At 39.2% G+C, this 15707-nt stretch overlaps 1 protein-coding gene across 2 annotated transcripts in view; it reads right to left on the bottom strand.

Moving 5' to 3' along the window:
* The window catches only part of LOC144597270 (RAS guanyl-releasing protein 1-like), a 92221-nt gene extending 83133 nt beyond the window's left edge, over nt 1-9088 (bottom strand). For both annotated transcript variants that reach the window (XM_078406383.1, XM_078406384.1), the window contains exon 1: nt 8730-9088. In XM_078406383.1, coding sequence (XP_078262509.1) covers nt 8730-8805 — 76 coding nt within the window. In that variant the 5' untranslated portion in view covers nt 8806-9088. The remainder of the gene's footprint in view (nt 1-8729) is intronic.
* Nucleotides 9089-15707: the final 6619 nt, after the last annotated feature.

Here is a 15707-nt window from a genome sequence, read left to right as displayed (position 1 = left end):
TCGACTTTAAGAAGCATGGTGGAACATGCCCCAATCAGCATCAATGGTGTGGAGGTGGAAATGGTTGAGAGGTACGAGTTCATTGGCATTAATATTATCTGTCGTGGACCAACCACATTGACGCAACAACCAAGAAGATACAACATTGCATCTACTTCCTGAGGAGACTGAGAAAATTTAGCGTGTCTCCCTGACTCACACATACTTTTACACCTGTTGGGTTACATCACAGCTTGGTTTGGGAACAGCTCTGCAGGCAAGAAATTGCAGACAGTTGCCAATGTAGCCCAGACCATCACATGGACCAGACCTCCCACCATTGACTCCATCTGCACTTCATGCTGCCCCGAAAAAGAAGCCAACATAATCAAATACTTGTCCTACCCCAGTCATTCCTTCTTCTCCCTGCCCAAAACCGACAGAAGGTACACAAGCTTGAAAGCACGTAAATTTCTTGCAGACATTGGTACAACTTCTTCTGTTCTGTTAACAAGGTTCTGAACAGTTCTTCCATAAGCTAGGGTACTGCCTGATTCACCTCTACCCCATTGCAGACATTGGATTTTGCCCAAGGAACTCGTGTGCCACAATGCTGAGTACGATATTCTGCTTTCTGTTTCTTTCCCTTTCTTCTATCTATTGTACTTGAGTTTAACTTAATAGAATTTATATGTAGCAATGCTTTGCATTCTATCAAATTAGATCAGTTAATACCATACATAAATACACAAGACCATTATAAACCTAAACCTTAGATGTTTGAAGAGATTCAGTATGTCGAAAAATAATCGCTTGAATTTTGAACATGACAGTCATTTTGTGCACAGCAGCACCAATGTGTTGATGACCAAGAAATATGTTTAAATTGTGCTGCTTGGAAGATAAATATTCTACAAGTTAGAAATAAACACTCCTATCGAGCAGCGGGCCGAGACACTCCAGGCGAGCAGTGTGCTGGGACATTCCCGGCGAGCAAGCTCAACTCGTCAGATGACGGAGGAGGACTCGCTCCACTCGGAGAAGTCGGTGCAGACGAGTTGCCAAAGACCCGGCAGTCAGGTCGGAGCCCCGAAGATGAGTTCGGCTGAGAACAAAGTAGTGACGGATCGAGGACGAGTCAGAGCCTTGAAGTTGAGTCGGAGCCCCCGCAGGCACGGTCGGGACGGAGCATCGAGGGCAAGGTCGGGCCGAGGACCAAGTCGGGTGAGGTCGGGTGGGGCCGAGGTCAGGTCGGAGACTTGAACGGAGGTGGGCTAAGGACAGAGCCTCAAGGAAGAGGTCGAGCTAAGGTGGACGGACCGCATTGCCGAGAGCAAAGGGCGGCCCAGCGTTGGTGAGCCGCAGAGAACAAAGGGGGACCTGGCATGGGAGGGCCACCGAGAACTAAGGGGGACACGGTGGGGGGGACAAAGAAGGGATGAGTATTTTTTGTAAATTTGTCAGCGCCTTTGTATGCAAAAACAAAGAATTTCACTGCACCTAGCTAGGTACAAGTGCCAAAGTATCATCATCATCATTATTATCAAAGTATCATCATCAAAATCAATAATGTTGTGTAGATAAAAGAGAATATATGCAGCTTATCTCAGTGAGTATACTAGATTTCCTTGTTAGGAAACTGACAAAATTAGGTTAAAGATTAATTTAACACCCTGCCCAATTTTATGCTCAGTTTGTCGTTAGAGTAATCTGAGGGGTGAGGTGAAGAACAAAGGAGGTTGTAGAAAGTGGTGGACATTGCTTCGTCCATCACGTATTGACCTCCTCATCATCAAACTACAGGAAAACCTACCTCTATGTTTCTATGTTTCTTAGAAGACAGCTAATATCATCAAACCCCTGAGTTACCACCAAAACCATCAATACCATCCTGATAACAGTTACCTCCAAGTTCAAGAACAGACTATATGTATTAACCATCAGGAATTTTAATCCCAAAAATGTAAGTGTCTTTCCACCACAAGAATGAATGAGTAAAGGAGTAAAGAGTCCTTCTGCAGTTGTATAGGGCCCTGGTGAGACCACATCTGGAATATCGTGTGCAGTTTTGGTCTCCTAATTTGAGGAAGGACATCCTTGCTATTGAGGCAGTGCAGCATAGGTTCACAAGGTTAATCCCCGGGATGGCGGGACTGTCATATGAGGAAAGATTGGAAAGACTGCGCTTGTATTCATTGGAAATTAGAAGGATGAGAGGGAATCTTATAGAAACGTATAAAATTACAAAAGGACTGAACCAGCTAGATGCAGGAAAAAAGTCTCCAATGTTGGGGAGTCCAGAACCAGGGGCCACAGTTTAAGAATAAAGGGGAGGCCATTTAAAACTGAGGTGAGAAAAAACTTTTTCACCCAGAGAGTTGTGAATTTGTGGAATTCTCTGCCACAGAAGGCAGTGGAGGCCAATTCACTGGATGAATTTAAAAGAGAGTTAGATAGAGGTCTCGGGGCTAGCGGAATCAGGGGATATGGGGAGAAGGCAGGCACAGGTTACTGATTGTGGATGATCAGCCATGATCACAATGAATGGTGGTGCTGGCTCAAAGGGCCAAATGGCCTCCTCCTGCACCTATTTTCTATGTTTCTATGTTTCTAATGAATCTTGTGATGATGGGAATAGTAGCTGGTGAGCTTCAGGGGAGGTGGCTCATTATTTTTTTACCAAACTTATTATTTACAAACTCAAGGAATTGTCTAGAATACTGATTTTATACCGAAGACCAAGAGTGTTTAATTGTCATAAGCACTGGGACCAGAATAATTAAATTCTTACTTGCTACAGCTTTACAGGCATATTATACACAACTTAACAAATAAATATATATTATAAATTATCACTAATACGAGATAAAGCAGACCATAATAGTGCAAGCCAAGTACTGAGTGCATATCCAAAGCAAAGTCCATAACGGTTCAATGCTGAGCTAGGTTTATGGTTAGGATTTACAGCATGGTACAAGAGCCTGATAATTGATGGGTAGAAGCCATTCTTGAATTTGGAGGTAACTGTTCTCAGGGTGGTATGAGTGACGATATTAGCTGCCTTTTTGAAGCGGGTTTTCTTGTAGATCCCTTTGATGGTGGTGAGGTCAATACCTGTGATGGACCGGGTAATGCCCACCAGTTTCTGCAGCCTCCTTCATTCTCACATTACCTCACCCCACATTACTCTCCAATTACTTAAACATCGCATAAAATGGGGAAAAAAAATTAATTAATCTTTCACCCAATGTTGTCAGTTTCCTAATTAGTGAGTTCAGTTAATATTTTCCATTATTTTGTGTAATGAAAAGAGCACCATACCCAGTATTCAAAGAATTTCTTGCTATTATGCTTGCCATTATAAAGGGGCATACATAGATGGGAGCTGGCATGAACACCTTTTGTCCATATACCCTCCGAAGATGCGCTGCGCTCAGCAAATAAGGTGAAGAATAACAAAGGCTAAGAATTTTTCTTATAATTTTTAGTTATGTAACACATTCCCAGCTATTTGTTTGTTCCTGAGTGTCATAGTTCATGGGCCAAAGACCGTTTCTGTGCAATTCACATTAGTGAAAGAAGGCTGGATCAAGTGAATTCGGATAAAGTAGCAAATGACAGTGTAATCAATGAACTGTAGTTGAAGAAGAGAGATGGGATCTGCAATTGGTTAAAAGAGCACAAACACAATTGAATGATATCCCAATGAAAGAACCATTGAGAAGGGTGGATCTTTGGATGAATGCAGATGTGGAATACAACAGGAATTTTACATTAGACAGAACAATTCAGATGGCAATAGAAGCAGCCAATCAGCATTGCAGCGTTTTGTAAAGTATGACTGACATTCCTCAGTGAAAAAGCCTGCTTTTTGCCAATATTACATCCCAAAGATACTTTGAAAATCACAATAATTTTTATTAATAGATTGCTCCTTAACCATGGCAGCTGGTATCATAAATAGCAGTAAAATCAGAAGCCTATTTCATAAAATGGCTTTTGTTTCATGGCATGACATCATTCTGGAACTGAAGGAATCTAACCAGTATAGATAGAAATGGTTATTTTATTTTAATAGTTGAATAGTACAAAGAAATGCTGTATGTTGAATGATAAGGCAGTTGTGCATCATGTAACATAATATAAAATCATGAAAGCATTTATTCACAAAATGCTGGAGTTTTGTGAATAAATACCTTCGATTTGTACCAACATCTGCAGTTATTTTCTTACACATGATGTGAACGCAAGTATGCATCCATTGAGTAAAAAAATAATGAAATTCAAAAAAGAAAAATCTATACCAAAGAATTTTTTTATTGAAACTGGAAAATTCATAATAAAGCTTGACAAAAGTTTCTCTACCTTTATATGAGGGATTTAAAATAATTAGTTAGGATAAAGTTTTGTTAGAAATCTCCTTTGAGAATACTTTAAGGGCCTGTCCCACTTTGGCGATATTTTAGGCGACTGTCGGCGACTGTCAAAGTCGTAGCAGATCGCCAAAAAAAATAATCGTACGACAACGTCCACGACAATGACCACGGCAATGCCCGCGACAAACTAAGACAACCTACCACATAGGCGACGGCAAGCTGATGTCCAGCAACATCACAGTCTGGTTTGGGAACAGCTCTGCCCAGGACAGAAAGGCCCTGCAGAGAGTAGTGCGTTCGGCAGAACGCACCATGGGAACTACACTCGCCTCCCTGCAGGACCTATACATCAGCAGGTGCAGATCAAGAGCAAGCAAGATTATGAGGGACCCCTACCACCCCAGTAACGGACTGTTCCAGCTGCTACGGTCAGGCAAACGCCTCCGCTGTCATGCTGTAAAAACGGAGAGGATGAGACGGAGTTTCTTCCCACAGGCCATCAGGACTGTTAACTATTATAACTCCAGGGACCACATTTTCTTTTCTGTATTAATTTTAATTTATACGCTGTAATTGTAATTTTTTTTGCACAATCCGCAGGCATTGCCACTTTCATTTCACTGCACATCGTGTATGTGTATGTGACAAATAAACTTAACTTGACTTGACTTGACTCTCCCAACCTGTCCTCCTGCAGAGTCCCTGCTTTCTCTACACCACCTGCCCCTCCACCTATTTCCGTATCATTTGAAACTTTGCCACAAAGCCTTCAATCCCCTCATCCAAACTGTTAATATACAACGTGAAGAGCAGCACCGATCCTTGCGGAATGCCACTCGTTACTGGCAGCCAACCAGAAAAAGCTCCCCTTATTGCCACTCTTTGTCTTCTGCCATCCAGCCAACCTGCTATCCATGCTAGTATCTGTCCTTTGTTACCATGGGCTCTCATCTTCCTAAGCAGCCTAACATGTGGCACCTTATGAAAGGCTTTCTGATAATCTAAGTAAACAACATCTACTAACTCTTCTTTGTCCTGCTATTTACTTCTTCAAAGAATTCCAGCAAATTTGTCAAGCAAGACCTCCCTTTCACAAAGCCATGCTGACTTTGGCCTATTTTATCGTGAACTTATAAGTACTCCGTAACTTCGTTCATTATAATGGACTTTACCAACCACCGGTTAGACTAACCGGCCGAGGGGTCCCACTATTCTGCCTTGCTCCCTTTTTGTGCAGCAGGGTAATATTGGCAATTTTCCAATCATCTGGAACCACTCCTGACTCTAGTGATTCCTGAAATATCACGATCAATGCCTCCACAATCTCTAGAGCCACCTCTTTCCCTAGGGTGCAGTCCATCCGGTCCAAGTAACTTATCCACCTTCAGCCCTTTCAGCTTCCCAAGCACCTTCTCTGGAGTAATAGCCACTCCACTAACCTCCACCCTCTAACTCTCTTGAATTTCAGGCACGTTGCTGGTGTCTTCCACTGTGAAGACTGATGCAAAAAAGTTATTCAACTCCTCTGCCAGTTCTTTATTCCCCATTATCACTTCTCCTGCATCATTTTCCAGCAGTCCAATGTCCACTCTTGCCTCTTTCTTGCTCTTTATTTAACTGAAGAAACACCTGCTATCCTCGTTTATATTATTGGCTTCATATTTCATCCTTTCTCCCCGTATTGTCTTTTTAGTTACCCTCTAAAAGCTTCCCAATTCTTTGGCTTCCCACTAATCTTTGCTAATGTTATACACCTTCTCTTTTAGTTTTATACTGTCCTTGACTTTCCTTGTAAGCTGCTGTCGCCTCTTTCTCCCCCTAGATAGAATCTTTCTTCCTCTTTGGAATGAATAGATCCTGCATCTTCAGGATTATTCCCAGAAATTCCTGTCATTGCTGTTCCACCATCATCCCTGCTAGGGTCCCTTTCCAGTCAACTTTGGCCAGCTCCTCCCCCATGCCTCTGTCATCCCCTTTGCCCAGCTGCAATACCAACACATCCAATATCACCTTCTCCCTCTCAAATTGCAGATTAAAACTTATCATATTATGGTTGCTACCTCCTAATGGTTCCTTTACCTTCAGTTCCCCTATCAAATCCAGTTCATTACATAACACTAAATCCAAAATTGCCTCATCCCTGGTAGGCTCCAAGCTGTTCTAAGAATCCATCTCAAAGGCAATCTATAAGATCAAGTGTAGTATGATATGATGATAAATTCCCTTTCTTGGGGTCCAGTACCAACCTGATTTTCCCAATCTTCCTGCATATTGAAATCTCTCATGACCACCGTAGCATTGCCTTTTTTACATCCCAATCTTATCTCCTGATGTAACTTGTACCCTATATCCTGGCTACTGTTTGAGGGCCTGTAAATAACTCCTATTAGGGTATTTTTACCCTTATAATTTCTCAGCTCTATCCACAATGACTCTACATCTTCTGATTCAATGTCACCCCTCACGAAGGACTGAATTTCGTTCCTAACCAACAGAGTTACCCCACCCCCTCTGCCCACCTTCCTGTCATTCAGATATGATGTATAACCCTGAATATGCAGCTCCCTGCTCCGATCCTCTTGCAGCCAACTCTCAGTAATTCCCACATCACACCTACCAATCTCTAACTGTGCTACAAGCTCATCCACATTGTTTTTTATACTACGCGCATTCAAATACAATACCTTTAATTCTGTATTCACCTCCCTTCTAACACCGGTCCTGATTTTACCCGACCTTACATTCGTACCCCTTCTTGAACTTTCTCTCCCATTAATTTGGGAGACTTCTGTAACTTTCCCTTTAATTCCACCCTTACACTTCTAATTTGTTGATCCCCACCCCCCACCCTCCTCACTATTTAGTTTAAAGCTCTATCTATCCACAGCCCTCATTATACAGTTTGCCAGGAGTCTGGTTCCAGTCAGGTTCAAGTGGATCGAGTCCATCCCGTCGGAACAGTTCCCTCCTTCTCCAATACTGTGGCCAATGCCCCACAAATTCAAAACCACTTCTTCCACACCAGTCGTTGACTGTATATTAACTGCAAATAAGTTTCTTCATGAACAAAACATTCATCTGGGATTATTCCTAAAGCCTGGAAATGTAATCCAAACTGCACAGGATGTTGGTGCCTTTTGTTTGCTGGAACTGAGGATAAAGCAGGTATCGTTTTTAAGCACCATAATCTTTAAGCATCCTAAAACGGTATCTGCCTTGTAAAAGTATATTTCGGTCCCTGGGAGTAAATGTTTGTGGCATGACATGATTTTCAAAAAGAGCTAAAATATCAATGATATCTGGGACAATTAATGTCTCTGACACAGCACTCTCTTAAAATAATTTGAATGGAATATGCTGGTTTACAATGTCATGGTACTGTAATGCAGAAAATTGTCAGCAAAATATATAAGCAATTACATATGCACTTTTCCCCATTGCAAATTTATTTAGGGATAATCATTATTAATCATCAAAAGGAAGTTGGCTAAAGTGACAAGAGGCATACAAAATAAAAGCAAAACATGGACTCTGTGAGCTGATCAAGGTGTATTTTCTTAAGCCATTGGGACTCACCAGGTTCTGTCTGATTAACCCTTTTCCCTGATTTAGATGTGCACAAACACAAAGACCATTTTCACAAATTCATTTCAAAACAGGAACAGTTCCCATCTATGTTCCTCAAAAATGTGGCAGTATTCTGCCACTGCATGAAACAATTCTCTCACAAAGCTCAGGCAAAATAAATGTGTAGTGAATTCTGAATTGAATACAGGAACCCATTAATTTCATGAACACTCAATTACAACCCTTTACATTAAAATTAATTCTTTAGCGTATGGTAGCACAAAAGAATAACCACAATATTTTTTTCAATAGTGTTCTCTGAATGAAATGACATAACAGATGTTTACTTTATGCTATAAAAGATTTCATTTAAAAAATCCCATTTGTTCAGAAAATAATTAAACAGTGATTTTAATAATATATCCATGCATTTTAATATTTTAGCTAAATGCACTTTTTAAAAACCCAATGTTATGCAGCTACATTGTGTGCAACCTGATTGAGACAGTTTTAAACTGTCTACATTAAAGCGTTAAAATTACAATATATCTGCACTGCTTACACATTTTATAAATCTATTACTTTTATTCTGTGATAGGTAGTCCATCCATATATGTAGAATTAAATCTTCTAAAATACTTTCATAATTCTAAAATCAGAAAATGTAAAACATTAAGAATTAACTGTTCATAAATTAATTAAACAATTCTTAATTTAAAGATATCTGTTAGCAGGGGAAAAGACCGATTGATGAGACTCCCTTCTACGAAGAACAATGAGCTCCACAATAACGAAAGTAAATCTTACCAAAAGACTGAATGCAGGTCTCCAGTAGGTCATCCAGGCTGGCCCCTTTAGCAAGCTGACCAAGAGACATCATCATGCTCACCGGAGTGATCGGAGTAAGGTTTAAGCTTTGCTGCTTCTGAGCAGTAGCAACTTCAAGATTTCTGCATTCTTGCTGGGGTTTCCTGGAAGATGAAACAGTAGCAGTTGGAGAAGTGTCAGATTGCTCAGCTGAATCTCACATCAGGCCCGAACACAAAAGATAAAAGCAAAACCCTCTCGGGCTGGGCTGTTACCATCACCCATTGGCAACTGAAGCAAATAAGACACATTGTGGAGGCTGTGTTTCATATGCAAATTAAAACACCACAAAAAAGTTCACGACAACTTGTGAACACAGGCATTTTGTTTAAAACTAGCCAGCCATAGAATGCACAGAAGCACTGAATGACACCTACAGTGCACATGGCCATACAGCAAAATGACCCAATGCATCCTGTGATTCGCGAAAAAAACCCAATTTGTTTATTTTGATGTATTAAAATGTAGACATTAGTGTAAACAGTTAATGGCATACTGGAAGTCACAACGAACATTCCAATTGCATAATTTGTTATTTTTAGCCAAAAAGGGTAACCAATACTCCTGGATAAATTGCTGTTCAAACGCTGCTTGTACCATAAGGCGTTAACCAACATTATCTTTTCCAATTATTAACTTTTTTAAGATACAGAATTTAAATTTGATTCTTGCCACTTTAACAATGATAAGTATTCAAGTATCTCTAGAAATACCTTTCAATCAATAACTGAGATTTAAATTTTAAAAGATTGATTTTTTTTTACTGCTCTGACAGATTGGGAACTTTCCAGTGGCTAAGATTTGGGATCTCCAGATTGGGATGAAAAGCATATTCATTAGTCCTGCTTATAGCATACGTAGCCCTCTGACTGGTGCAATGTATGAGTAAATTCTGAACTTAATACAGGAATTGATACCTCCTATAATAATAGCCTAAAGATGATTAGAATCAAGAAATGCAAATTTCTTGTCCAATTTCCTTTAACTGTGCTTATCATTAACTTTTCTAGAATGTTACACATTCAGAGTCACCTATTCTTTTCTATGTTACCTATTTAAAATAGGAATAGGAATATTCTAAGTGGCAATTAACATATTTTTTAAAAGCCAGAAATATCCATTGGGGCCAGGCAGCTTCGGCCACTGGAGCAAGATTGGCAATACTCTTTCATGAGTTCTGAAGCAGGGTTTTAATTCTAAAACATAAAATAGTATATTTTCTTCAAGAAGGGTCCCTGAACTCCTAAATGTTTCTGGTCTTGGTGCCTGGTGGTTTCGTTTACCTTTAAATGTATGCAAAAATGGCTCTCATTTTAATTTTCAGACATTCCACTTGGGTTGTGCAGGCCAAAGATATGAAACCTAGAGAATGTGGTTGAGCTGGGGATTACTGATGTGGACTTTTGTAATTCTTAGCTGAAAAACTATGATCTTCTGTAATCTTTAAGGGCAGCAGTAAAGTCTATTATGGTACATTATTTATGTTGAAGCCTTGATTGTCAAACACTGGTTGAATATTTTATTGGAGATGTTGGCACATGACTTCACCACCTCCACCCTCTCCAACTGCCTTGGCCACATCCACAACACTGACTACCTACTTGTCAAACTCACACCATCCATTAACCAAATGGATACTTTCTGATTATCAAATAGTTGAATATACCAACTCCATTTAAATTAAAGTGTTCAAAGAAAATAAAAATAAAATGCTTTTTCTAATTGACCCAAGAATTTTTCTCCGACATTGCCGGAAGCAGCATCCTGGAGAGTATTGTTAAATTCCTGGAGACCCAGAATATTGCTGTGGGATTGGTGAATCTCATTGGTGAATCTCATCGAGACGGCACAGCAATAATTGTCTGTTGTCCTCAGGACAGTTTAAAAACATTCTTGCAGCAGTATAACCAAGATTTTACATTACTACGAGATCTATGTTTTACGCTAGCGAATCCCAGCTGAAGTGTTCTGATGAATGACTTAAAAGATTAACCGTTTCTTTCTCCACTGATGCAACCTGACCTTCTAGATATTTAGGTAATTTGTTACATTTGAGACATCCAGCACCTGCAGTATTTTGAATTGCCCCATCCTTTTTTGTGGTATTGATTGAACACCAGGTCCAATGACATGTGATCATTGAACATTATGTTAAATACCAGTGATGTTTACAAGTGCTGACTACTTAATTGTTGTGCTGAAGTGAATGGGTGGAGGAGATGGGAGTAACAGGAGGAAAGGAAATACACGGAATAAAGGTAAAAAAAGGTATATTAAATGATTGATGGACAGATTATGTCCTCTGTAATTTACCCTGGATGTTTCCGTTTATTTAATCCTTGAAATTTATGTAAATTGTTCTTACACTCCAAAGGGAACCAAACTTCATGGTATTTAATTGATCAACATTATTATATTATGACTTACTACATAAGATTTTAATAGACTCCATGGCACTGAACACATAACAGTCAAAGTTTATTGTAATTTGGTCTCTGTAATTTACCCAAGAAATGATGGTAAAATTACTAGCGAGGTACAACAAAGTGTTGAACAATGATCTGGAAATCAGATGCTGAAAACTGTGAACTGTGTTTGCCCTGTTTAAAAGAACTAGTCTTGATAGAATGAGGAAACAAATGATAATATAAATCGTGCTTTTTTTAAAAACTCGCTTGCTTCATTTCAAATCTCTCCATGCCTTCAATATCCTCACCTCCATAACTTTATTCAACTTCCACGGTCTCAGTACGTCAGTATCCTTTAGTTCTGGCCTCTTCATCATTTCAACTCTGATAATGTATTAGAAATTGATTAAGGAATGGGAAACAAGTGATCGTTATGGGGTCAAATCAGAGTTTGGGGCACCTCAGAGATCAGTGTTGGAACCATTGTTGTTTCCAATATATATAAATTCAAAAACAATGAAAAGCAATCATATTTGTGTAGATGTCATAATGGAGGGAGTAACAATGAAAAAAGCTGCTCAGAAAATCCAAATAAAGTAGACAAGGTATCAGAAGCATGAATAATGCTAGACAAAATGAATGTAAATAAAGGTGAAGTACTACACACAGAAAAGAAAAGTAAGTGACACCACAAATGCTGCAAATTAAATTGTGAGTAAAAAAAAAGGACACTGGTTCAAGATGGAGACAAACATTTTCGAACAAGTATCAGAAAATCACTGTGCACAATGCATGAGCGATGTGTGGAATATACCTACTACCTTTAGTAGTAAAAGTAATAGGTCTGGAATCATTTAAAAACAATTGAAAAATGTTGTGGCGCAAGAATCATTCTGGATGGATGAATCAAGATGGACAAGTCATTCCCTCATTCATAATTTCTTACATACAAAAAAATTACAGGTAAGTCACTATTTCTCCTGATTGAAGCATTTGCATTCCTGGAATAGATTAAAAAAAATACAAGCATTGAATCTTCTGCGCTTGCTTAGGAGGAAATTGTTGGAAAATGAGCAAATTATGGTGGAGATTGAGGAGATGACCAATGGTGCAGAGGAAACATTTCCATTGAATGGAGAGGAATGATATCATGCTGCAAGTTCAATAATATCTAAAATGATCCGTTGAATATGGAAAAAGCAAGGTGGAAGGCAAGAACAAGTGGGGAAATGAGAATTACTGGGAAGTCTGATGTGAAAGATGGTATTTCAGCAAATGCACATCAGAAATAGAGAACATAGAAGATTGCATCAAAATCCTTACGAGGGTGGGAGGAAGAGTAATCAAAGCAGGTGTGGGAGTTGGCAATCCTGAAGTGAATACTGATTGCTAGACTATTGTCAGAAATGGAGACAGAGAAGTCCTGAAAGGAAAAAAGAATTGTAAAGGAGGGTATAATTTGCTTGCTGACTTGACAACAGGAAAAGGTTCATAAATGTCCGAGAAGAGGCAAGGGAGGGTACTCAAGTAGGATTGAAACTAAAAAAATAATTTGCCATGAAAGAGCAACCTTAACGTGAACACATGTTTTCTGGTAGTAGGACCTTTTCATAAAATCATAATTGATAGGAGCATAATTAGATCATTCGGCCTATCAGGTCTACTCTGCCATTCAATCATGGCTGATCTATCTCTCCTTCCTAACCCAATTATCCTGCCTTCTCCCCATAACCTCTGACACCCATACTAATTGGTGAAAATCAGTGGAATTATAGGAGAACCTGTTTATTCAAATTTAAAGAGGTGGCTTAGAGAAGTGAGAGGTTGCAACTGATTTGGCCTTCTTTCGGTCATAAAGTGGGGGACTGCTTCAGCCATTCACATAGGTGATTGAGATTAGAGGTTTTGAACACCCATATGAAAGTGAGATAATTAGAACAAAATGAAACTGATGAAGCGAAACAGTAGCAAAAAGCAAAGTGTTGGAGGAACTCCGAGTCAGGCAGCATCTGTGGATGGGAATGGATAGATGACATTTTGAGTCAGGACCCTTTATCAGTCTGAAAAGGGTCCTGACCGAAAATGTCATCTATCTAGTCCCCTTCACAGATGCTACTAGACCTGCAGCCGTTTGCTTTTTGATCGAGATTTCAGTCCTTTATGTACCCAAATAGAACTCTGCAATTGAGTCTGTGCTGGTTCAGAACACAGGATACAAGCTTGATTGTGGTCGAGCATGCAAAACAATGCAAGAAGAGACGAGCAGAAACCTGTTGACAAAAAATTTGCATTTCTACAAGGCCAGTATACCTGGAAACAAAAAGAGAAACTGCTGAAAAAGACACCAGGTCATACAAGAAAATACAAGAAAATCAGAAAAAGTTGCAGGGTGACCATTTCAGGACAATGGCTTCAGAAAGGAAAAAAAGAATAGAGATTAAAGAAGTTTTAGATTGAAAGTGGAAGAAAGAAAATGAGACAGCAAAAGCCCACCTGAACATCTATGTTTATTACAATCCATCCCAATCATAACACAGTGCCCAGTTTAATTTTTAGTTGAGTTTAATGGACATATGAGTAATTAATTTTACCTGGAGTCCATCCATAGGTCTGCTACTCTGATGAGCTAATTGTTAATTTTGTAATGCAATTTTGTAATGTCATTTTCAAATCTAAGTAGATTATTGCTGCTTTTACATTGCTATAATTTTTGTCAACATTACTTGTGCTTCTATGCTAAAGCTCTGGTGAAAACAGCCTATTTTTTTTAAGTGTTTTGACATGGTAGTAGTACGGTTGGCTGCATGCTTTTCTCATTTTTCTTGTTTTCTAAACAATTTGACCTCAAGAAAGTTAGGGCCACAATTTTTTTTAAACCTTCCAAACTATCAGGTTGCATTGCTGACTTGTGTGTATGTAAATTATTAACTTGATTAATAAGAACACATTCAAATTGTGTTTCCTTTTTATGTTTTTTCTTCAGTGATGTTCTAAAATACTTATCTTTCCTCCGAGCATATGCATTACATTTATCCTTTTTCTAAGGGGAAATGTATACCATTTATCCATATTAAAATCTAAATATTGTTTCAATTGTTAATTTAATTAATCCATCCAATTCTTTGAATCTTTTAAAGGTTACTAACATAGCAATACAAGTATACGTATCATCCTCCAGTTCTTTTTTTAGATAGAGTGAACAACATTGCCAAGAAGACACCTTGTCAAAATTGAAGAAGTCACTGTTCCCAACAGCAAACATTTTCCACTCATCAAAAATTATGCAGTTACGCCTACGCATAAAATAGCTATTTACTCTAGTCAGTTTCAACCTGGTCACTCCCACTGTTTAAAGGAAGTCTTGAAATTTCATTAAGATAAGTACAAGAGGAATCCCTTTTCACCTTGATACATTTAGGATCACCAAAAAATACCACTGGGGGGGGGGTGGGGGGGGGGGGGGGTGGGAAGGGGGGCAAATGGGAAGAAATACTGACCCTAAATGTTAAATGAGTACATATTGAAGGCCCAGTTCAGACATCTTGCATCTTACTTGTAGATAACTGAGCTATTTTGACGCAGTTACAAAACAATATTCTGCCCACTGATAAAATTAAACCTGATTTTAAGATGGTACGAAATTCCAAGGAACCATCACAAGCACCATCGTTACCGGAAAAAGTAACACTGCAAAGCAAGTAATTTAGAAATAAAGATTGAACTCTGATTATAACATTAAAATAATTGCTCTGATATGCTCACCAAATAATGTCAAGTCAAATAATAGCTCCTAATATTGAGACTCGCCAAAATTAAACTTTGAACTTTAAGAGATGGAGTGCTGTACAATATGTAAAGTTTATTTTAAAAAACAGTATGCTTTGATAGCGAAATTTCAAAGCAACCAGTTGTATAAAATCAGTGTGACGTTAGGTTGAAGATAGGACGGCATGATGGTATAGCAGTAGAGCTACTGTTTTACAGCTCCAGAGATCCAGGTGCTTGTCTGTACGGAATTTGTACGTTCTCCCCGTGACCTGCATGGGCTTTCTCCGAGACCTTCTGTTTCCTCCTACACTCTAGAGACATACAGGTTTGTAGGTTAACCGGATTGGTATAAATGTATAAATGCAAAATTGTCCCTAATATGTGTAGGGTAGTGTTAATATGTGGGGATTGCTGGTCAGTGCGGACGCGGTGAGCCAAAGAGCTTGTTTCCACGCTGAATCTCTGAACTAAACAAAAAAATTGGGTTGTTTCTTTTGTTTGGTTTAGTTTAGAGATGCAGTGTGGCTCACTGAGTCCACGCTGACCAACGATCACCCGCACACTAGTTCTATGATATCCCACTTTCACATCCTGCACACTAGGGCCAATTTACAAAAGCCAATTAACCTACAAATCCGCACATTTTGGAATATGGGAGGAAACCAGAACACCTAGTGAAAACACACATGGTCACAGAGCGAATGTACATACTCTGTACAGACAGCACCCATAGTCATGATTG

The sequence above is a fragment of the Rhinoraja longicauda genome, chromosome 10 (assembly GCF_053455715.1).
Source record: "Rhinoraja longicauda isolate Sanriku21f chromosome 10, sRhiLon1.1, whole genome shotgun sequence".
Taxonomy (NCBI): Eukaryota; Metazoa; Chordata; class Chondrichthyes; order Rajiformes; family Arhynchobatidae; genus Rhinoraja; species Rhinoraja longicauda.
Note: the sequence above shows the minus strand (reverse complement) of the source record. Positions and strands in the feature narration are given on the sequence as shown.